The sequence below is a fragment of the Engystomops pustulosus genome, chromosome 1 (genome assembly GCF_040894005.1).
Source record: "Engystomops pustulosus chromosome 1, aEngPut4.maternal, whole genome shotgun sequence".
NCBI lineage: Eukaryota > Metazoa > Chordata > Amphibia > Anura > Leptodactylidae > Engystomops > Engystomops pustulosus.
The window spans coordinates 198620065-198645571 of NC_092411.1; the positions used below are offsets into that span (position 1 = coordinate 198620065).

Below are 25507 nucleotides of genomic sequence, written 5' to 3' on the forward strand. Positions count from 1 at the left end.
TTATTATTTATGGCCATGCTTTCTTTACATTAAAAATCCCATGGTCCATTTTCCATAGATACATCTTTAAAGAGGTTTTGTGAAAAAAAATTGGAGAGAGAAGCTGTTGCCACTTTCTTTTGTCTCTGGTGCCACCTATGGAGAGTTAAATAGTTCCCCTTTTCATGTATTTCTCCACGTCTCCATAATTTTGCTTGGAGCAGCCATAGCATCTTGAAGAGTTTTGTCTTGATTATTGTGTAATATAATAAAAACTTATTATGATGATGACTTTTATGAATAATTATTATTATTAATAACAATCATAAATGTCATTATACTTGCACAATGTGCTATATTTTCACAACTGTCATTGTGTCTACATTCAAGAGCTTAGCTGGCTAACTAAAATCTAATCACTGGTGTCAAATATGAGACTTTTTTATATTTATCTATAAATGTTTCACATCATTCCTTTTTCCAAAAAGCAATATCACTAAAATGTACTTTAGTTAGTTAACTATGCAATTTCTTTTACAGCTCTCCCTAAAATAAAGCTATGCAATCACATTACTTTCTAGTCATTTTCAAAGGATACATCATTCTTCAAAACTTTACACTCACCGGCCACTTTATTAGGTACACCTGTCCAACTGCTCGTTAACACTTAATTTCTAATCAGCCAATCACATGGCGGCAACTCAGTGCATTTAGGCATGTAGACATGGTCAAGACAATCTCCTGCAGTTCAAACCAAGCATCAGTATGGGGAAGAAAGGTGATTTGAGTGTCTTTGAACGTGGCATGGTTGTTGGTGCCAGAAGGGCTGGTCTGAATATTTCAGAAACTGCTGATCTACTGGGATTTTCACGCACAACCATCTCTAGGGTTTACAGAGAATGGTCCGAAAAAGAAAAAACATCCAGTGAGCGGCATTTCTGTGGGCGGAAATGTCTTGTTGTTGCCAGAGGTAAGAGGAGAATGAGCAGACTGGTTCGAGCTGATAGAAAGGCAACAGTGACTCAAATCGCCACCCGTTACAACCAAGGTAGGCAGAAGAGCATCTCTGAACGTACAGTACGTCGAACTTTGAGGCAGATGGGCTACAGCAGCAGAAGACCACACCGGGTGCCACTCTTTTCAGCTAAGAACAGGAAACTGAGGCTACAATTTGCACAAGCTCATCGAAATTGGATAATAGAAGATTGGAAAAATGTTGCCTGGTCTGATGAGTCTCGATTTCTGCTGCGACATTCGGATGGTAGGGTCAGAATTTGGCGTCAACAACATGAAAGCATGGATCCATCCTGCCTTGTATCAATGGTTCAGGCTGGTGGTGGTGGTGTCATGGTGTGGGGAATATTTTCTTGGCACTCTTTGGGCCCCTTGGTACCAATTGAGCATCGTTGCAACGCCACAGCCTACCTGTGTATTGTTGCTGACCATGTCCATCCCTTTATGACCACAATGTACCCAACATCTGATGGCTACTTTCAGCAGGATAATGCGCCATGTCATAAATCTGGAATCATCTCAGAGTGGTTTCTTGAACATGAAAATGAGTTCACTGTACTCAAAAGGCCTCTGCGGCAACTGTGTGATGCCATCATATCAATATGGACCAAAATCTCTGAGGAATGCTTCCAGCACCTTGTTGAATCTATGCCACGAAGAATTGAGGCAGTTCTGAAGGCAAAAGGGGGTCCAAACCGTTACTAGCATGGTGTACCTAATAAAGTGGCCGGTGAGTGTAGAACTATTAATATGAAAAATGAATTACTCTTTTGGGAGATTTGGTAGAACTTAAGAAACGTTAGAGCATTTATATGAGTCCTCAAAGCCATATGAAATTTTATTGTTGGACCCACAGACCTGTATACATCAAAAATATTTTATAAATTAAATAATAAAGAAAATTTATCAACAGTAGTCAAACATGTGTTCAACCTCCTAGGAGTTCATATGCAGTATGATGGTTTGTTATCTATCTCATGACTCTCTCATCTCTCTTTTTCTATGTGTCAGATACTAGTAGAATGTTCAGAAGCTAAATAAAAGCTAGATAAACCTGTAGCCTGATAATCTAGCACATTGCCAGCACACAACATCTCATAGCACAGAGGAATCATGAAGTGTCTGATCAGTCTTCGCCCACACTCTAGAATTTTGCAATATCCATTACTGGGTTATAGGAGCTAAAACAGCTTAAAAGCAAACAAAGAAAATAACACCAGACAGCATGGAAATAATATATCTAACCATGTTTATTCACCTACATAAATAGGTTGGGAGATTAGCTTTACCATTCTTGGCAAATTCATTCAGTGAACTATCCCAAATCCTGGCCATACCTTCATCATATTTGGTATGTAATGGTAGACAGGGATATGCACAGATTGATGGCAATTTTACAGTCATGAAAACTTTCTATCAAGACTTAGAAGGTTTGTTAGAGATATTTATAAAAATTTAAATGGCGAAGAGGAGGAGTAACCTGCATTACCGTGTAGATATCCTCCTCTCTGTGACATCACAAGACAGTAAGTTGGAGGGCCATGAGCTTACATTTACAGGGTTCCTGAATGCCCCTTTGTCATTTATTGGGATTCACACTACACAATGCATATAATACATTTATCTCATTTTATCCATTTTATTTCAGTGCTGTTTGTTATTATATTGTTTGTATAATTCTTTTACAACCTTTTTTCATCTTTTTTTCTGATAGCTGTTTTTGTGTGCATTGCACATTTGTGTATTAAGTTTTAAAATCTGCATAATCTTGCAGTCTTAAGGAACCTGTATTTCTGAACATATAACATTACCAGTGATAATTCATAGAATAGTATAGATAATTGATTTACTTGTATTCTTTGATATAAAATTGTAATAGGAACTTGTATAGGATATTGCCTTATTTAAAGGAGACCTGTCAATGGGGACCTCATTTTTACTAAAGATAGGTTACAGAAGCCAATTACAGCTGCATTGTAAATATGTCTTTTTGCCTTTTCTAAGCATTTGTATTACAATTAGAAGCAGTACAGAAGCACACAGGTTAGAGCCAAGAGCTGAGAAGTCTGCAGCACAGTCACATGTTGTTTTTTGAAATGCATCTAAACCAAAGCCCAATCTCTGGGACTACACAGATGATTCTGTCAGGGTGCAAGGTAAGTTATGACACACAATTATATTGTAATGCAAATGCTTATAGAAAACAGAAAGGCATATTTTGCAACCCGTCTTTAGGGAAAATAAGGTCCCTGGTGACAGATTCCCTTAAAGTAAAGATGATAGCAGCAAATAGCATGCAAATTACATGGATGCTGGGATGCTTGGAGAGTAGATTTAGCATAAATACATACTCAAGAACAGAAAGGAGGGGTTTTATGTTGTAAGTTGAGTTCCTATTCTAGGTGCAACTCGTGACATGATCTGATAGTGGGGGTACATCAGTGTTGCTGCATGAGGGACTGTTTTTTTTACAGGACCAGTTGCATTTAAAAAAAAAATTTTTTTTCTATATGTTACTTAATTAGGGATATACCAAATATATGCGTATATTTATTTATAATTATAACCATTATATTTGTTTATCAATACCAAAAAAAGGAATGTGTACTGTAAGGACATACCTCTGGCACATCCTAAAGGCATGCACGTGGTACCAATGATAAAATTCTCATTCTTCTTACCATTATCAACATTGAAAACGGTACCTAAAAGGTAAATGTTAGCAATAAATTTTCAACACTGCCCATAGCCATTAAAGCAGGACCCTAGCAATCTGTCACTTGTGGGCTCCACTGTTGATCATGCTAGGCACAGCTGCTTTGAAAACTGACTCTCAATTTAGACATGTAGGTATGTCATTTGCAGGAAGAGGTTAAAGTAGTTATCAACTTTAAAAGAACTAACTTTAATTATACATAGTGTATCTGGAGACACGTGTACCTGTGTCTTCCCCTCATTTCTAAACTACAGCCATTCTGTGCTCTCCTCTTCCCAGTATCAGTATAAGCAAACAGCTCCTGCTATTTGAAGAGCACAATATACTTGCAACGTCACTCACTAGGGGCCAGGCCATTCTCTGCTCTCATCCTAACACATAATGCTTGTCCGCTATACTGGAAAATCATCTTTGAGATGTTTAGGGCCATGCTTGGATACCTCCTTCAGTCAGTTCCCAGGAATATGCAGACTAACATAAGCGTGAGCCGTAAGATGCTGAGAGGGGTAAACTGAGTAATGTTCAAACTCTATCTACTCAGGAGCACTCAGGGAAGAAGACGAAGATACGCTCAAAACAGTTTATAATAGTAGGTTATTATACTGCAAAAGCACTCCAGGGGCATTGAGGGATTATATTCAAAGCACTATTGGGTTTTTGACAGATAAAAGAATAGAGAGGCCACCCCCTTTAAGGATTGGGCCACAATTGCATAGTAATGCTTTGTTCATAATGACTTTTCTCTATGTACATTTTATTACCTTAAAGTAAAGTTAATATTACTTTTAGATCATTTTCAAACTTTTTGTAATATCATTAAGGATCTGTAAATAAATTATCCTGACAGCAATTATTTTTCAATTAGTCTGCTAAGAACTACAATCCTTGATAAATATTTGTCTGCTGCGTTATACTCTATAGAACAGAATGTATTCAGCAATTCCAAAATAAAAGTTTACTTGTTTATTTTGCAATCATAAAAATATGGATGAAAGTAATGTAAACAGGAAAGTAAAGGAAATTAAAAAAATCAAATGTTGAATTCAGGTGAACTAAATAACCACATATTAATACATAATTGAAATATGATTCAACAAAATTGTGATTGAATATATACATTCAATATTTTCCTACATTAACTATGGCTTATTTTAGGCTTTAAAGATTAAACAATTTCTTTTCATTGTTTTATGTATACCAAAGACAATATTTTTTTACTTATATAGCCATTTTAGTGATTTTTCTATGCAAGCTGGGATATATTTTTATTTTCTACCATCTTTGGAAACTGTTTATCAGTTTATGGGGAAAGGATGGACAAAGAAAACAGTTATTTTACCAATATCCATTGTTAATAACATTTTATTTTTCTATTTCAAGCCATTATCCTTACACCAAGACCATATGTTATGCAGTATACAGTGCTTTCGGGGCAGGCTTAAGACCGCCTTACACTCTTCTCTCAGACACCCCAAATTGGTTGAGCATGCGTGCACATTTGGATAAGAAAAGACAGAAGACTGAAGTTCCGTTTTATCTTAGGTTCATGCTCTTAACTTGCCGAACAGAAAAGAGAGATGAACTGCCTTTATTTCCTGATTACATAGCCTCTTATACTCATAAGAAAAGGTGTGGTTACATACATTAAAATCATTATAATTGGTTATAGCTAAGCATATATGTCTGGCCCTCCGCTCTTGCTGATTGGTCTTCCAACTTAGATTATGGTTGCCATGCAGGCGTCATCTTCTGCAGCCTGAAGATTAGGAAGTTAACCTTCACTCCAAAAACCTGGTACTATCTTTGGAGTAACATCTGCTCCTCCATCTTCTGCTTTCCATCATAAGACTCGAGTTTCGCTGACAGTTGCATGTCTGGTTAAAACTGATGTAAGGGAAAAGCTCTGTATTTCTCAACAGACAAAGTACAAACTATAGGGCAAAGGGCACATGTATACAATCATAAGGCATATAATCATTAGAAGCATAAAATCATTATTTTGGCCCTCACAATTCCCCCCTAAATACTGAGCTTTTCCCTACACTTCGCTGCGATTCGTTTTTCTTATAGGCTGTCCATGTGGTGGGAGAGGGGAGTGGATTGCTTCACTGAGTCATTGACCCAATGTGCCCTTGTGACACCTGGATCGATTTCCCAGCACTAACCTTACTGACACATGGAGTCCTCCTTCTTTCCCTTACACTAAAGCTTCCACTATTGGGGAGGGGGCTAAGTATTCCGAGATCACAATGGTAGGTAGGTCATCTATCGGGGAAGAATTTGGGGGTTCCAGAACTGGAACATCAGGCTGTTCTGACAGAACTGAGATCTCAGGCAAATCGGGCAGATTTCTATTTCTCATGGACATATAACAAACAGACTGTTTATCAATATTCGGAAAAACTCCTTTAGCCTTGTTCTTCGCAATTTTCTTGGCCAACCTCTTATACAATGGTATACAACAACATAAAAGAAATAAAGCCAGGATGAACATCCCGAGTAGTACCAATCCTATCTGTTGGAAAAGGGCCTTCCACCCCCCTGTCCAGCTAGTAAACCATGCTGCCCAGGAGGTATCTACCCCTGCATTTTCCTTCATCTCAGTTGCCAATGCTGTAATTTTCTTTATTGCTATCAGTGTCTTGCCACCAGCACCTGAATTCTGAGGAATGTAAGTGCAACAGTCTTCTCCTATCATTCCACACACTCCACCTTTTTCTGCGAGTATCATATCTAGGGTCATTCTATTTTGTAGAGTCATTCTAGTATTGGGGCCCAGTTCTTCCACAATACTGGTGAAAGCATCCCTACTGTAATTCACAAACCTCTGTTCATTATAGTAAACGTAATTTATCCAGTCCACATTTTTGTTGATTTGCACTTGGGGGATTATGGAAGCAAATCCGGCTGCAATCTGATCCTGAGCCTTGTATCGGTCTGGGACCCCCCTTGGGACACCAATACTATCTATGTAAACATCAGGGTCTTGTCCATAATCAGTGTTACTTAGTGACCTTTTTATCTTTACCGGTTCATTTTTATAAGTCGGATCCCAAGGTAACATCAAGAAAGGCAGAACTAATTTAACCAGAGCACATTGACCCTTCCATGATTGGGGAAGGCGGTTTCTTAGCTTACCATTCCCACAAAGCCAAAAGACATCATAAAGAAAAGAAGTATGGTCGGACAATAAATCTGGGTCTATGGTGACAATCTCTTGGCAGAAACCTTTTTCAAACACCCCCAGGGGAGCTTTGGCATTAGTGATATCAGAGGATACACAGGTATAGTTCCCCTGCTCAACCCAGATTTCACCTGGAGGTCTTACCTCAGACTTAACATGAACTAAAGGTAGATATTCCAAACAGTCAGAGGTATTCTGGCCCTTTAAAAGTTTCATCAAACAGGTCAGCTTATCTATGTGTGGGATCACATAGGGGTGGGTGGTTAGATGAGGATTCGCCCCTGCACAAGCTATGCATCCGACTGATATGTTGTGTGCCTTTACAGTATACCTTACCCACTCTAACCATAAGTTCTTTCTTGGGACAACTTGAGTTTCCATAGAGAAAACTTCTTCCCATTTTAACCCGGGAACTGGTATTACCTCGCTTACTACTTTCTGTAGTTCTTGATCTGCTCCTGCTACGTAGTTCACTGGGGCACTTGTGGGTCTCAATTTGGCGTCCCGCAATTCAAACATCCCAAGCTTCCCATTTAGCGTCCCCCTGTAACATCCTAGCACATATTTACCTAAATCTCCTGGGGAAGGCATCGTGATGCTTATAAACAAAGGAAGACAGTTGCCTGGGTGTTTACATGATCTAGTTGGGAACCCCCCCTAGATACAGAGTCATCCGATCAAGAAGGGATTTGCCATGTTTGTCTGTCCTTGCCAACCCTTCTTGGGGTCTATATCCCCACTTTTTCCCTGTGTTCCACCCTACATCTGACCATGAGTTACAGTTCTCATTCCCGGGACGGGTTACGCAAATATAAAACTGTGCTTCGCCCTTGTACTGGTATAATGGATCTCATCTAATGTCCTCTGTCCCTCGACAATCTACGACATCACAAAAGTCAAAGAAATACTCTTCATATGGGGCCGTGGTGTGTACCCAAAAAATTGTAATTTGGCAATTATCTGTGATTATTAAACAACTTAAACAGAAAAGGATATAGAGCTTCATTTTGTCTTCCCCTTGCAGTGTGATGCGTGCATCCAGGTGGGTTTCCCTTCAAGTTTCACCGCTGTTGGCGTTACCAGGACCACTGTGTAAGGTCCCTCGAATCTGGGTTGGAAGCAATCTTTTCCTAATATACTTCTTCACATACACTTGATCACCTGGTTGGAAGTTGTGAACTATGTCACCTGATGACTCTGGAAGAGAAGCAACAACTGCAGCATGCAGACAGTCTTATCATGTTTACTTATCACGGGAAAAATTGGTGGTTTGCCAAACAAAATCTCCTAGGGGGTGAGACCGTGTTTGGCCTGGGCAGTGTGTCGGACATGATACAGAGCAATGGGGAGCAATTCTGGCCAGGGGAGGGGACTATCCTGGGTCATTTTGAGCAACTTGTTCTTTAGGGTACCATTCATCCTCTCTACCTTCCCTGAGCTCTGTGGGTGGTATGGTGTGTGTAGGCCCAAATCTACTCCCAACATATTCCATAATTCTCTGAATATCTAAGAAGAAAAAGCAGGGCCCTGGTCTGACTCTATGACTTGTGGTACTCCAAATCTGCAAACTGTCTCAGTGATCAGTTTCTTTGCTGTAGTTTTTGATGTCATGTTAGCTACTGGGTACGCCTCTGGCCATCCGGAGAACATGTCTACTACCACGAGTACATATTCGTGTTTTCCCTCCTTGGGTAACTGGATGTGATCCACTTGGATCCTTTGAAATGGGTACTCTGGTCTGGCAAGGTGCTGTTGGGGTACTTTTGCTGTAGGGGCGGGATTGCAAGTGGCGCATAAGGTACAGGCCTGGTTGTATGCAGCAATGGCAGGTCTGATTCCTAAGGAGTAATAGATTCTCTGGATGCAGGCATAGGCTTGGTTCTTTCCCCGATGTGTGGCTCCCTTGGTGTATATATATATAAACGTTATCATCTAGGTGCTTCTCTTAGACCTTTAGAATCCTTTGGGATTCTCTACCTTTTCTTATGTGTCTGATCAAACTTATCCCTGGGGATCACGAGGAAGGAATACACAAGTGTTATCACCGTACACTCACCTTCCCAGCCTCTAGGCCTGACCTGCTCCTATCCCCACAAATACAGTACATCAGACACTGCTAATACAGGGTTACCTGTGCTGTCAATGTCAAAAAAAGGTCATTGTCTTGTTGCACCAACCGTAGGTAAAGTCTCCTACCCTGGGGGCATCCTGGTCACCCCTACAAATACAATAATACTCATGGTTGGGGTGTCCCTGAGCATACAGTCAGTCAGAAGAGACCAGCTAGCAGGAAGAATAAGTAACATGGAATAGAAAGCTTGGAAGCATGCTGACTTCCCTCTTGCTTCACAGACGTGGCACTGGTCAGCAGGACTTAAAAAGGACCATCGTAACAAAGCTCCAGACTCTCTCTCTAGTGTCTCTTTACCACCACGTAGTCTCCAGGCTCCAGGTTATACATCCTGAGGTCTCTGTCTGGATCTGAAAAAGGAATCAGAAACACTTTTGCCGACCTTTTCCAAGGCCTGGCTCAGCTGTGTGGCTTGTTCCACCTGGTTTCCTGCCATCAGCTATAGGGTCTGTGGGAAGTAGGGGCCTAGTCTGGGTGCGCAGCCAAAAAGTACTTCAAAGGGGGCAATCCCATATTTCTGTTGGAGGTGGTCCTAACTGAATGGTGGGCAGCAGGAAAGCACTCGCCTGTTCTACACCCAGGAGGGACAAGGTTTCAGGTCTTTACCTGTCCAGTGAAGTTGGTTCTGCGACTGGACTCTATGGTCTCTGGAAGTCCAAACCTGCAGAAAAATCTCACTCACCAACTTCTTGGCTGCGGCTCTGGCAATAGCCTTGGTCATGGCAGAAGCTTCTGGACACCCTGGAAAGAGATCAATGCACACAGGCACGTATTCCTACGTACCACTTTTCGGTAGCTGGATAAAATCCATCTGCAGTCTTTGGAAGGGATACAGCAGCTTGGGTGTCACCTTCTGTGGGGTCTTTTCCACCTTACCCGGGTTGTGGCGGGCACAGACTATACAGGCTTTCACTAGCCTAGTGACAGCGGTAGTAACGCCCGGGGCAAACCACTTATGGTTTATGAGCACTAGCATGGCCATTTTGGATATGTGTGTGTGCTTCCGTGGGCTACTTGACTTACTGTCGGGTGCAGGGCTCCGGGCAGGCACACCCTCTCTCCCAGCATCCAGGTCCCATCGTCATCTGGGCTCCAGCTTTCCTCCACACTTCCTTCACTTCTGATGACACTCCGGCCACCAGGGACTGGAACACCTGTGGATCAAACTTTTAGCTCAGAACTCACCGCTGAGACTTCAGGACAGTCTCTGGGCTCCATCTGTGCAGCTGCCTTCACCATCCCGTCAGTCACATCCTTGCCCTTGGCTTGTGGAGTTACCAAATTGTGTGTGCTTTTGCTTTTACTATCCCCACCTCTTTTGGAAGTAAGAGAGCATCCATGAGCTCTATAACCAGCGTGCCATGCTTAAAGGGGGTCCCTGCAGAGGTGAGGAAATCTCTAGCCTTCCATAAGGGTTCATAGTCGTGTTTAGACCCCAGGACTATACCTTGAGTATAGATGTTTGCCCTTCTACCTTCCACCAGCTGTAGCACTTCCCTGAGTGCCGTCACTTCACCTCCTGCGCTGACCTGTGTGGAGGGAGTGGTTCTGCTTGTACTACCTCATGTGCGCCACTGACCACTGTATATCCAGTGTAGAACCGTCTGTCTTCTCCTGCAGACCTGGAGCCATCTATGAGAAAAAAACTCAACATCTGGGTTAATCACCCTTCTCTCCCCCCTCTCTGAATCCTGGAAGACTGGCTATAGAATGAAGGATTCAGAGCTGTGCACCTTATCAGTGTATCCTGGGGAATCAGGAGTGCACACTGGAGTCTTAGCTGTCTGGCCTTTCTTCAGATGTTTAGGCTGTACTTGGGTGAGGACACTGTGCAAGGTATGTGGGGTTTGCACTGTAACTGAGTGATCTAGGGTCTAGGATCAGCTCACTGGCCTTGCTGAGCAGATTGCTGGCTGCAGCTACTAACACATGAGGGGCTCCCCTCACAACGGAGTCTAACCGGGCCTAATAGTGGGCCACTGGGGAGGCCACCATATTCCTGGGCTAAAACATCTATGGCATGGACTGAATACTCAAAGCGAAATAAAATAAAATGTCTGGTTCAGTGGAACCGGGGCAGACAAAATTTACCGGGGCAGACAAAATTTACCAGTTTAGGGCTATGGAATGCATCAATTGCCTCCTGACTAAGGGCAAATGGGGAAGAGGCAATTCAGTTTATCAAGAGACAACATCAGGCTGGAGGCAGCAGACCTTATCCCAGGCCTGCAGGAGCTGGTCAGTCCTAAAAACATGTAAAGAGGCTCAGGGCCTCGGGGCAGGGGCACATTCTGGACAGCTAGCTTTCTTTCCTCTGTCAGGTGTCTGCCTGTGGCTGAGAAGCAGTGGCCTAGGAAGACCACCTTCTCCTGGCAGTACTGGAGTTTATCTCTGGAAACTTTGCAACCCTTCTGGAACAGAAAACACATAAGGTCAATAAATGCATCCTGGCAAACAAAAACAGTAGGTCCTCCGCATACTGAAACAAAGGAGAACATCCAGTAAGGGGCTAGTCTGCCAGTCTACTCCCTGTAGGGCCGTGGGGTATTGGCTGGGTGAGTTTTACCCCCCTTGTGGGAGTCTACATCAGGTGTTCTGGAATACTGAACTGGTAAAGGCAAATAGATACTGGCAATCCTCATGTAGGGGCACAGAGAGGAAAACATTTGCCAAATCAATAACAGTGAATAATTTGTCACTCTCAGGGACTGCTGCCAGTGTGGGACACTCATTAGCAGCTTGGAGATCATGGACCATCCTACATGTATGTTGTTCTTTCTGGGTCTTTTTCTTGACTGTGAATGGGTTAAAATCATCACTGGGCTAGCAGGGGAGGGTTTGACAATAAGAGAAGCTGTCTGGGGGGGAATGTACTTGCTGACGTCCTTGTTAGTTACCTATATTAGAATATAGCCACTCACTTTAGTCACTTCAGTAATGTCTCCTCCCAGCAAGTGGAAGCACGCCCCCTTGAGCTGGGCTCGTCCGGAATCGAAACTTTTGTCAGTCATGCTTTGGTGTGGTGTGTGAAACACTGGTCTCTGTTTCCCTCTGTCTTTCAATCACAGTTCCCTCTATCGCCCCCCCTCCTTGTAAACTTGCACTTGTCACTGTTTGTTCTCTCCCAAGCACAGCACAGATCGCTTCAAGACCAGTTCTCAAACACAAATTGCAAGCAGCTATGGAGAAATTTAGTCATCAAGGAATAAAAATCTCTTTTTCTCAAATTCTCTACACATCAAAATCTCTGAAATGTCCCTTATCACCTGTCTCTTTCTCAACGGGCACTCTGAAGGATTCCTGTCACTCTGTCCTGGTGTCCGTCTGTCAAAGTCAGAGGCTCTAAGTGTCTATTTAAAAATCTAATCAAGTTTTTTTTTTTTTTTTTCCTCTCACCGTCCTTTTAATTCTAATTCTTCTAATTCTTATCATGACTCCGCCCATTCCAGGTTTTATAAACCACACACTCTACAGGTCCACCCTTCCAGACCGGGTTATCCGCCATTATAGGGCTGTGGCTGGGCACATGGCACTGTCGCCATTTTGGTTCCGCATTTCACATCTCTATCTAAAAACTTCACATATCCATATAGCACTTCTGCTTTTGCTGAACTACCATCTCCTCGCACTTCTGACCATCATTCAACTTGCAATGCTCTGACCACTCTGTAGTGAGCGAGCCTGAGCGGCTTCCAGTATGCCCTTATCTTCTAACTCACCTCTACTTGTGGTTAGAATTTGCTTCCACACTGAAGGCTGCAGCCTTCCCTTTGAGGGCATATCAACATACTTGTACAACCTCGCACAATTATTAACGTACTTTTTTCCTTCCCTTTTTTCAACAAGCCTGACTGCAGTCTCTGCCCCCTCGGGGAGGGTATGCACTTTCTTAAACACACTTACCATCATGTTCCACAAGGTACACGTTGGTGTAGCTACTCACTCAACGCAGGGGCCCCAGCTCACCGTCGCGTGCCAGCAAAATAACAAAGTCCCTAACCTACCAAAAACCACTGAACACACACCCGTTAGAACTTATTTAAAGTTCATAAACCGTGCTTCCCTCGGTACCCCAATCAGCCGGTCTCCTAGTGAGCCAATGCTTATCTTTACGGTCTCTAACCCTAGACCACCTTACTTCCCCTTTTTCCCTCCCCCCGTATAAAATAATAAAAACAATCCCCGGACACCTAATAGCCAGTGTCCACAGAACAGAGGATGTCAATCTGTACTATTCTCAGTCCGCAAACTTCCTCCCCAGCTCCTACAGAAGGGGGGCAGAGACTCTATATGTCACAATGAAGCCTTTTACTTTCACTTTCCACCCAGAGGTCTGACTCAGTGCCTGAGAGAATGAGGCGTGGTGATTCAGTGACACACCATAGGGAAGTGTCACTATACATCAGTTCTGAACCACCCCAGCGATCACCGTAAAGAAAATGAGTCTCACCACTCAGACAATCAGCCCTTAGACCCAAAGAGTATCAGTGACTACTAACTTATACCACACCAATGATCACAGGGAAGTCTAACACATATATAATATGCATCAACTTACCGTGACTCAGTGAGGCCGCGCGGTCCTCTATTGGTGTGGGCAAGCGTTCGTCCCCCGTCCTCTGGTTCGGGTCCTCGGGTGTACGGTATCAGCGGGGATGGTCCCTGTTCGGGCGCCAAATTTTCGGGGCAGGCTTAAGACCGCCTTACACTCTTCTCTCAGACACCCCAAATTGGTTGAGCATGCGTGCACATTTGGATAAGAAAAGACAGAAGACTGAAGTTCCGTTTTATCTTAGGTTCATGCTCTTAACTTGCCGAACAGAAAAGAGAGATGAACTGCCTTTATTTCCTGATTACATAGCCTCTTATACTCATAAGAAAAGGTGTGGTTACATACATTAAAATCATTATAATTGGTTATAGCTAAGCATATATGTCTGGCCCTCCGCTCTTGCTGATTGGTCTTCCAACTTAGATTATGGTTGCCATGCAGGCGTCATCTTCTGCAGCCTGAAGATTAGGAAGTTAACCTTCACTCCAAAAACCTGGTACTATCTTTGGAGTAACATCTGCTCCTCCATCTTCTGCTTTCCATCATAAGACTCGAGTTTCGCTGACAGTTGCATGTCTGGTTAAAACTGATGTAAGGGAAAAGCTCTGTATTTCTCAACAGACAAAGTACAAACTATAGGGCAAAGGGCACATGTATACAATCATAAGGCATATAATCATTAGAAGCATAAAATCATTATTTTGGCCCTCACAGTGCAATATGTCACCTTTATTATATAAGTTAGCTAAGAGTACTAAATATTTTTTTTACTATTACCACATTTTTATGTGGCGCTTTAAAAGAGCTTTAAAATGTGGGAGATTTATCTTTATTTTTGTTTGTTGGGGCACAGATTTTGTATACATTTTCTTTAGTTATCTGAGGAATCCAGCTGTTAAAGAGGTTTGCCCATGAAAGAAATTTCTAAAATATTATTCCCCTATTGATGTTTAAGCAATGAGTTTTAAAACCCATACTTTAGAATTTTACCCATTTTTATTGCTGGTTTAGCTCTTAACTCAATTATGGTCATTGTAGAATGTAAAATGTGGGCGGGTACTCTACACGCAGACACTTTATGATTCTTCTGTGCTATGGGATGCGATGTGCTGACAATGTGCTTAACTTATCAGGTCACATGGTTTATCTACACTTTTAGTAAACTTCTGAATATTCTACTAGTATCTGCCACATATGAGATGACTATAAGACACAATGGGGCCCATGTACTAAGGGTTCATCGGACGCACTTTTGTCGGGTTTCCTGACGATTTCCGTTTTTTGCCAAATTGCCCCGGGATTTTTGCACATGAACGGATTTAGGCGCATCAGCGCCAGCTGGCGCATGACAAAAATCAGGGGGCGTGGCCGTCGGACAACCCGACGGATTCCGACAACGTGCAGGATTTAACAATTAGAAATGTGTCGCAAGACATGCACTTACAAGCATCGGGAAGAAGCAAGTGAACTCCGGTGGACCTTGGCACAGAAACGACAGATGCAGGAACTTGGGCCCACAAGCTACATGAATTGTGCCGGACCCAAATCCTCATCGAACAATGCACCGCGGAATCACGACAGGGCCGGGTAAGTAAATCTGCCCCAATGACACACTCCAGCTCTGCTATCTCACCTCTAACACACACTGTCAGGTCTACAATCTCACCTATGACACATGCAGTCAGCTCTGCTATGCCCCCCTCCCCTAAGATACAGAACTTATCATGTCTGTAGTTTGTAACGAAAGCTCTGCACAATGCTGCTTGCCAGCAGTAGGTGCTTGTGTCAGAGATTCAGGGACAACAAAAACTGTATACACCAGGACTGAGACAGTTTGGAGTTATATCAGGGAAATGCTGGATTTTTGTTATTAACAGTAAATTGTGTTATTTTGTCATACAGTTTATATTTAAGAATCTTGTGAGTTTTTAGTCAATGCCAGTGTTACCGGTGTTCCTCTGTGTTCCTACTGTCACCCCAGGCTTGGATGGTTTCCTGCATACCCTGTACCTTGGCTGCCACCATGGGCCTCATACCATCTCCTGCGGTGGTCCAAAGGGTCCACTGGTCCACAGACTCCTCCCTCTGGACTCTTCCTTTAGAGAGACTTTCCTCCCAGGTACTCCCAGTGACCTTTCTGTTGTCTGTGTGACCCATTACAGCAAGATCTGGCTGGATCCCATCATGGACTGTTCCAAGGACTCATACCAGTTGCTGACAGATGTTCTCGCCCAGCAGTCTCATCTGATTTTTTCTTGGGGAGAGGATCAGGCTATGCTTCCGCAGCTTCCCAGTGCTATTCCAGCTTTCCAAGAGCCACTCCAGCTTGTTTTCATGCCTCAGCAGCTTTTTGATTGCCAGCAACTACAAGTCTGGCTTCCATTTTGGCCTTGCTTGGCTCCTGTGTTCCAAAAGCCGGTCACCGTGCTTCCTCATCTTCCAAGCTCTACTCCGGTTTTGCCCAGAAGCCACACCAGAGCCTCTGCAGCTTCCCAAAGCTGTTCCAGCCTTCCAAGAGTCACTCCAGCCTCCGCAGCTTCCCAAGAGCTGTTCCTGCCTCTGCAGCTTCCCAGTGCTGCTCCGGCTTCCCAAGAGCCACCTCAGCCTCCGGATGTACTACTTGCAGAGGAGTCTATGCAAGTTAGTGGGCTTGTCCTGTTTCTGCTTTCCTCCTCTGGTGTCCCATCAACAAGATGAATTGGAGGAGGTGAAAGAAGAGGCTGAAGAAGAGAGGCCCTAAAGGGGGGGGGGGGGTACCATCACGGGTGCTCCAGCTATCCATGTTGCAGATTGCGGTTACACCCATGCTCCGCTGGCTGGCTGTCCTCGTCCCCCTTCCCACACTTACCTCTCCTGGCTCCTGGCTGTGCTCCGGGTCCTGGCGTGTAGGCCACATGCCTCCTTTCCTGCAGGCTGCGCGCTCCCGCTGCTAGGGCGCGCACGGACTTCTCAAGATTTAAAGGGCCAGCGTTCTCCTGATTGGCGCTGGCTAATCCGGCTCACCCTTTATAATCCGGCACCAATTCCTATTGAAGTGATTGCCCACCAGCTCCTGTCTTCCAGCGTTTCCAGACACTTCCGTTTTCCTCCAGCATTTCCAGATGCCTCTGTGTCTCCTGTCTCTAGAGTTCCCATTTGCTCCTGGTGTGTTTTGTCTTCCAGAGTTTCCAGATGCCTCCATGTCTCCTGTCTCCAGCATTCCCATAAGATTCCTGCTTTACCTTCCAGGGCTCCAGTCCAGCAGTGTCTTCTGTCCATGCCAGTGTTACCAGTGTTTCTCCGTGTTCCTGCTGTCACCCCAGGCTTGGACTGTTTCCTGCATACCCTGTACCTACGCTGCCACTGTGGGCCTCATAGCACTGACTCCTCACGCCTGACTCTTCCCTTACAGACTTTCCTCCCGGGTATTCCCAGGTACCTTCCTGTTGTCTGTGTGACCCGTTACATGGGGATTTTCCTCCTCATTCATTAAAATGTGCAATTAGCAATTAGTGTTGAATATTTAAAGGGTAAGCTAAACTATGCTAAATATTTTGCAGTACACCAGATAATATGTCATAAACTATATTGTTTTTTTCACAAATTGTCCACTTGTCCGATTGAATATCTAGGACATCATTTGTTATGTGTAGCTGAATTGTGCTGTATATAAAGCATTTACATGGTAGCCTTTCTCCAACTTGTTTACCTACATAGCATATCTAGGGGACTGAGGCTAATGGCATCTATGAATAAAATGTATTTTGCCTTACACTTTACTGTACAGTGAGATGGAGATATATTCTTTTGATTTGGTTAATTTGGCTATTTTTCCAAAAATAGAACAATATTGTTATGTTCAGATATGATGAAATATTTTTGTTCATCTTCAGTAAGAAATTCATAATATGACACTGATTAGAAAGAAAATATGATAATCCATGGCATCCATCTTTCATCTGACCCTACCTGACTTTCCAAATGTAGTATAACATAGTAGTATTGAGCATATGACACCATGAAGCTCTAATATTTTGGCAGCATGATATGGTTCTACAGAAATTAGGTTTACTCTGTGTTACTTTATCACAATTTGTCTTTTAACCTTCATTGTAACATATCCAGAAAATTTAACTAATAAATACATAAATGCATGTTTTATCTTCACAGAATAGTCAAAATGTTAAGCTGAATCTGACATAAATTTCTGATAGCTCTCAAAAACTAGAATAATGGGTTAAAGGTCTTCCTATTTAAGTACAGGATGTCATTTGTTTCAAAAACTGTGCCAGCTGAATGAGCTGAAACCTAATTGAAAAAGTAGTATGACCGTATAATATAGTCAGAAAAAAAGTTTAGAGACAAAAGGTGAGAGAATGTGAACATTTATAGGAAATATGTCAATGCTTAAATAAGTTTTTGTGGCTTAATTTTCCTGTATTATATGTTCTTTATCATTAAAATATCTCTTCTACCTAAACTTTTCTGTTAAATGTACAAAGCTAGGTACAAAGCTATGAAACTGGTCTCAAGAGCATTATATAAATATATATTTACTGCTCAAAAAAAGGGAACACTCAAATGCAAAGACATGCTAGATCTGAATCTATTAAATATTGTAATTGAATACGTTCTGTACAGAATCTGCTTTACAGAACGTATTCACAAAAAAAATCATCAATGGAAATCAAATTTATTAACCGATAGAGGCCTGGATTTGAAGTTACCCACAAAATTAAATTGGTAAGACACAATACAGGCTGTTCAAACCTTGAACTAATGTCCTTTAAAAAAGTCAAAATGAGGCTCATAGAGAACTTTGGTTCCTCACGAATCCAAAGTTTACGGTGATTCATGGAAATGAATTTTCGTTTCCCCTTTATTAGCAAAATGGCCGTGAGCACAATGGGGCAGATTTACTTACCCGGTCCATTCGCAATCCCGCGGCGCGTTCTGTGCGGTGGATTCGTGTCCGGCCGGGATTTAGTAAGGCAGTTCCTCCGCCGTCCACCAGGTGGCGCTGCTGCGCTGAAGTCCGCTGGAATGCCCTGAAATTCACCGGCCTATTCGTAGTGAAGGTAAGTGCAATTTTCACGACACATTTATTGTTTTAAATGCGGCGGGTTTTCCGAATCCGTCGGGTTTTCGTTCGGCCACGCCCCCCGATTTCCGTCACGTGCATGCCGACGCCGATGTGCCAAAATCCGATCGCGTGCGCCAAAATCCCTGGGCAATTCAGGGAAAATCGGTGCAAATCGGAAATATTCCGGTAACACGTCGGGAAAACGTGAATCGGGCCCTTAGTAAATGATCCCCAATGTGTTACATGAGGCAGAGAACTCTGGGAATAAGAAAGGAACACCGTCGATCACATGTGCAGACATGTAAGCCAATCAGCGACCGGCAGGCTTTTGTGATGTCACATCCTTATAAAAACAGATGGCCATTTGCAATCCCGTCATTTCACACTGCATGTGCTGTCTCTAGCATCTATCTGCTTGTACTCAGTAGTTGATGGAGTGATTTATATCATATATATAACCCATATTTCACTTCTGTTTTGTTGGTAAAGTTGATATCAAGAAATTCGTGTCAAATCAACATAGTTGGTGGAGTAATTTTTTCTCAAAGTCAAGGGTATCAGTTTTTGGGGTTCTGTAATTCCCCAAATTTCAATTCTTTTTTGTTGCTAAAGTGGATATCAAAAAATCTGTGTCAAATCCACATAGTTACTGGAGTAATTTTTGCTCAAGGTTGGCCGCTGCCTATGTGCTATGTCAGGTCTGACCAGTGGATTCCTGGATACTACTGCCACGGCTGCTGTAGGGAGATAGGGGAGGGGGGTAGGAGCAGCAGCATCCTAAGTCTACCGTCTTCAGCTTCCTTCGGCCTAGTGAGCAGGGTAGCCGCCACCAGCACAGCAGCAGGACATGGAGCAGACCCTACACCAGCAGGCGGTGACCTATTGGACAGAACTCTACCACCCCAGGATCCCCTGGACTACTGAGCAGCCAAACTTGATGTGTGGCTGCAACTTGCGGAGATTGCAGTAGAGAAGCTGTGGTACAAGGCCAGGAGTGTGGCATCAGAGCGGGTGTTCAGGGCAATGGGGGCCCTCATTACCCCAAGAAAAACCCGATTGTTCACCCATAATGTGGAGAGACTAACCTTTGTCAAGATGAATCAGGCGTGGATCGGCCAGGATTTAAACACACCAATGCCTTATGCATCAAATTAGATAAGACATGATACCTCCCCCAAACGTTGAGAAATGAGTCTGGATTCTTACTACCTGCCCCAGCCACTATTCTAATGCTGCTACTCTCTTACCTCATGCAGCTGCCGCCACCTTCACACTCTGCCAGTCTGTGGCCAACGATGTTGATGCTACCTCCATAATTTGTCATTGTGCCACTCTGTGGCCTACTCATGCTGCTGCCAACTGACCACTGTCTCCCTGGAACACCCTGTGCTTTCCATAATGCTGTTTTCACCCTCCACCACTCTATGACATTGCCACTGTTTGGTTTTCCCCTTCATTTCATCTGTCAGAAGGAAAGAAAAGCTTCAGGATTGCTAGCCAGAAGCAGGAGTGGATACAGAACACAGAGGATATGCAAATATCCCATTTACTAGTCATCTCTGTTTTAGATGAACTCCTGTTTGTTTTTGGCTTAAGCAATACCAATGGATTATTGACTGAGTCAAGTTGGCCCTTGTAAGTGCACATGGAATTGAAGAGTGAAGCGATTCTAAGAGCGGCAGCTGTCATGTGCGTGTCAAATCAAAACACAGCATTGTTTGAAGACCAAACCACAATCCCTATGCATATTTGAGAATGTCACAGTGTTCTACAAAACCCTACTGGCTCTCTGCAGCCAGGAAATGCCTGTTTTTTAACATGGTTCGCCATGATTCGATTCAGGTGGAAACGTCTTTCACATGTGCTCAGTGTGAATCTGCTTTCATCTGTGAAGAGTTCAGGGCTTCAGTTTCCAATCCTGGTGCTCTCTAGCAAATGGCAAGTGTCATGCACGACCCCATCGGTACATGTTGGGCCCTCATACCATCCTAGTGGAGTCAGTTTCTAACCATCTGTACAGACACATGCACATTTGTGGCTGCTGGAAGTCATTTTAATGGGCTTGGGCAGTGCTCCTCCTATTCTCCTTGCACAAAGGCAGAGGTAGCAGTCCTGCTGCTGGGTTGTTGCCCATCTACCGCCCCCTCTATGTCACCTGGTGTAATGGCCTGTCTCCTAGTCGTGCCTCCATACCTTGGATGCTAACAAATAGACAAAGCTAACCTTCTTGCCATCACTCACATTGATGTGCCATCCTGGATGAACTGCACTACATGAGCCAGAATCATTGGTACTGTGAAGTGGACCCCACCTGCAGAACCACTCCTTTATTGAGTGTGTCTTGCTAATTGTCTGTGAAATTGAATGTCAATCAGTGTTGCTTCCTAAGGGAACAGTTTGATTTCACAGAAGTTTGATTTACTTGGAGTTATATTTTGCTGTTTAAGTGTTTCCATTATTTTTTGAGTAGTGTATATATATATATATGTATATTTGTATTTATTGTATTTATTGTGTTTAATGCTGAAATGCCTCAATATTTAGCTAAGCTAAAAAAGAAGGAACTTCTTCAACTAGATACAGTTAGGGCCAGAAATATTTGGACAGTGACACAATTTAGCGAGTTGGGCTCTGCATGCCACCACATTGGATTTGAAATGAAACCTCTACAACAGAATTTAAATGCAGATTGTAACGTTTGTAAGGGTTGAAAAAATATCTGATAGAAAATGTAGGAATTGTACACATTTCTTTACAAACACTTCACATTTTATGAGCTCAAAAGTAATTGGACAAATAAACATAACCCAAACAAAATATTTTTATTTTCAATATTTTGTTGCGAATCCTTTGGAGGCAATCACTGCCTTAAGTCTGGAACCCATGGACATCACCAAACGCTGAGTTTCCTCCTTCTTAATGCTTTGCCAGGCCTTTACAGCCGCAGCCTTCAGGTTTTGCATGTTTGTGGGTCTTTCCGTCTGGATTTGAGCAAGTGAAATGCATGCTCAATTGGGTTAAGATCTGGTGATTGACTTGGCCATTGCAGAATGTTCCGCTTTTTTGCACTCATGAACTCCTGGGTAGCTTTGGCTGTATGCTTGGGGTCAGTGTCCATTTGTACTATAAAGCGGCGTCCCATCAACTTTGCAGCATTTGGCTGAATCTGGGCTGAAAGTATATCCCGGTACACTTCAGAATTCATCCGGCTACTCTTGTCTGCTGTTATGTCATCAATAAGCACAAGTGACCCAGTGCCATTGAAAGCCATGCATGCCCATGCCATCACGTTGCCTCCACCATGTTTTACAGAGGATGTGCTGTGCCTTGGATCATGTGCCGTTCCCTTTCTTCTCCAAACTTTTTTCTTCCCATCATTCTGGTACAGGTTTATCTTTGTCTCATCTGTCCATAGAATACTTTTCCAGAACTGAGCTGGCTTCTTGAGGTGTTTTTCGGCAAATTTAACTCTGGCCTGTCTATTTTTGGAATTGTGAATGGTTTGCATCTAGATGTGAACCCTTTGTATTTACTTTCATGGAGTCTTCTCTTTACTGTTGACTTAGAGACAGATACACCTACTTCACTGAGAGTGTTCTGGACTTCAGTTGATGTTGTGAACGGGTTCTTCTTCACCAAAGAAAGTATGCGGCGATCATCCACCACTGTTGTCATCCATGGACGCCCAGGCCTTTTTGAGTTCCCAAGCTCACCAGTCAATTCCTTTTTTCTCAGAATGTACCCGACTGTTGATTTTGCTACTCCAAGCATGTCTGCTATCTCTCTGATGGATTTTTTCTTTTTTTTCAGCCTCAGGATGTTCTGCTTCACCTCAATTGAGAGTTCCTTTGACCGTATGTTGTCTGGTCACAGCAACAGCTTCCAAATGCAAAACCACACACCTGGAATCAACCCCAGACCTTTTAACTGCTTCATTGATTACAGGTTAACGAGGGAGACGCCTTTAGAGTTAATTGCAGCCCTTAGAGTCCATTTTCCAATTACTTTTGGTCCCTTGAAAAAGAGGAGGCTATGCATTACAGAGCTATGATTCCTAAACCCTTTCTCCGATTTGGATGTGGAAACTCTCATATTGCAGCTGGGAGTGTGCACTTTAAGCCCATATTATATATATAATTGTATTTCTCAACATGTTATTGTAAACAGCTAAAATAACAAAACTTGTGTCACTGTCCAAATATTTCTAGCCCTAACTGTACATCTGCTATCCACGGGCAACAGTCATGAAACCCACAAAGAATCTCCATAGAGCCATCAGTTTTTTTTTCTTGAAGGGGTTCTCTACTTTCAGATAATAATTGATATAATTTGTGCAGTGAAAAGTTATACAACTTCCTGATATACTTTCTGTATTAATTCTTCACAGTTTTCAACAGCTGTGCTTGCTGTTATTCCATAGGAAGCTTTTATATTTACTTCTAGTGGATAGAAACCTGTCCATGGTCATGTGATTGACACGCTGTTAGCACAGAGAGTAATCAGAGCCATGTGATACTAACAGCTTGTGCACCTGCCTGTCCATCAAATGACCAAGGACAGGTTTCTGTTCACTGGAAATAAACATAGAAGCTTTATATAGAAGGACAGCAAGCAGAGGCATAGAAAACCACGAAGAATTGATACAGAATGTATATTGGAAAAATGAATAACTTTAAACAAACAATATCAATTATTTGCTGAAAGGGGACAACCCCTTTAAGTATTGTTCAGGTTTGGCAGTAAGAAACTTCATTTATGTCTTTCCACTGATACCTGTAGTGACCATTCACACTAGTAGTCAAATAGGTTTTTTACATTGTTTGTAGAAACAGTTGTTATTTCATCCTAATCATGCAACCTCAAATTATGCTTTTATAGAAAAACTATAGAGGTATAAATTTCCCAGATAATCAATATTTCATTCTTTAAAAAAAGCATATGGCATTGTATAATAGTGTCATGCAAAATTAGTAAATTATGTATATCTGCTCAGATTTGCTGTCAGATACTGTGTGATCAGAAAACATTCCCAATTTGACATTTACACATGTTTACTACTGAAAATTAGAATTAACTGGTTATCAAAACAACCAAGGCTAAACAATTTAGTCTTGAGCCGTAGTTGTATCATATTAAAGTTTAGACTTTCTGTGATGCATTATTTACATGTAGCTGATGAAAATAAATTGACAGGAGAAAAAAAATGAATTGAGGGTGATGTATGGGTGTCAGAACAAATGGACCCACATTTGTCCTGTAGAAAAAGGATAACTAGACCTGGAATACCTGTTTACCTTAATCATAGAATTTAGTCATGCTATGCAATGAGCTTTACAGCATGCTACACCATAAAGTGCCATGCCAGAAGAAAATTGGCATGAACGAGGACTGTTAAATCGGTACATAATCTCTACATAGATGACTCAAAGGATAGGAATAATGCATTTGGATTTAGCCCCCAAAAAATTAAAATACAGTTGAATAATCGTAATAAAAAGGCCAGGATTGGTCCTAACTCTCATCTCATTCCCTAATCTTTTATATTCCATGGTTAGTAGTAAGTATATCTTAAGCAAAGGCTCTATTAGTAGGTCCATTGCTACATCTGAAGTGTGATCAGTGAACACAGATGAGTACCATGGAAACCATGAGCAAAACAAAGACCTGAACTAAAGTATAGGCAACAGGAAAGCAAATAAATCATGTGTAATATAAACATCAGTGTAAAATAAAAAAGTTGAATAGTTTTTTTCCCCAATAGTTTAGTTCAATTAAATAAGGATTCGAGTTAGAACAACTTTGCCCATTATCCTTGTTATCTATTTCCAGCAGTTTCTTTGCTATACTCCTCAGATTATGTTAGTCCTGAAGTAGAGGCTCCTGTGCTTGTGCTGACAAATTCTGTGGATCAGTAGTTTTTTAATCTGTCAGACTCCTGAGTTCACATAGGAGGAGGTCATGTGACTGTGCACTCTCTTTATGTAGCAGAGCTGGATGTGTAAAGACTGCGGATACAGATGTCTGCTGCACAGAATAGTGAGGTACAAGATCTCCCCTGTTCCCCATTAGTCCCTCCATTCCAGTCTGTGATTCTATAGAACTTTTGCTGTCTCTCTCTGCAACTTATGCTGCTCCCTTCCCCCACCTTGTCATCAGCAGTATCAGCTCTATGCAGATAAGCTATTAACCCTTAGTGCTCCTTTATGTGCACTATGCAGTGTTCAGTGGATTTACTTGTGGAATCTAAATCGATTTAATGCTAAATTACTTTGAGAGAGAACACATCATAAGATCTGGGGGCAGCTTGAATTGGCCTCAGTTTGAGGGCATAGACCAGTGATGGCGAACCTATGGCACGGGTGCCAGAGGCGGCACTCAGAGCCCTTTCTGTGGGCACCCAGGCCATCGCCCCAGCACACTAGACAGGACTCTTCATGCAGTTCCAAGCAACTTAAAAGATGCGGCTTTCAGTCATATGTTGATACTTCCTTCGCTACTTGGGTCTGTAGGAAGAGGGAGCATTAGACAGGGTCGAATTATCTTTGGAGGACCTCCTGCTTGCCCCATGATTCTCTGTGTACAGAGGGACACTGGAAAGAAGTGATGTAAATTTTCCATCTTTCTACTGTGTTGCTGTCCTCAGGAGGCCAATATGATTGAAAGTTGTTGAACAGGGAGCAATAAGTTACTGATTTAATTTTTGGTTGGCATCTTGTGATAAATAATGGGGGTTTTGGGTTGCAATTTGGGCACTCGGCCGCTAAAAGGTTCGCCAACACTGGAATAGACTGAAAGACATCAGTCTCCGCCCATATCACCTCTAGTGAGAAAGATTTTTGTCAAAAACTTTCAGACCCGAAAATGCCATA

The 25507-nt window shown here is 42.6% G+C and overlaps 1 protein-coding gene across 1 annotated transcript; it reads right to left on the reverse strand.

Annotated features, from left to right (window-relative positions):
* Window positions 1–5137: 5137 nt before the first annotated feature.
* On the reverse strand, window positions 5138–14283 carry LOC140070826 (uncharacterized). The gene is made up of 2 exons (XM_072117779.1): window positions 10472–14283; window positions 5138–10178 (listed from the first exon to the last, which is right to left on the reverse strand). Exon 2 carries the CDS (start codon window positions 7482–7484, stop codon window positions 5907–5909), a length of 1578 nt encoding a protein of 525 aa, XP_071973880.1. The 5' UTR covers window positions 7485–10178; window positions 10472–14283; the 3' UTR covers window positions 5138–5906.
* Between the last annotated feature and the right edge of the window lie 11224 nt (window positions 14284–25507).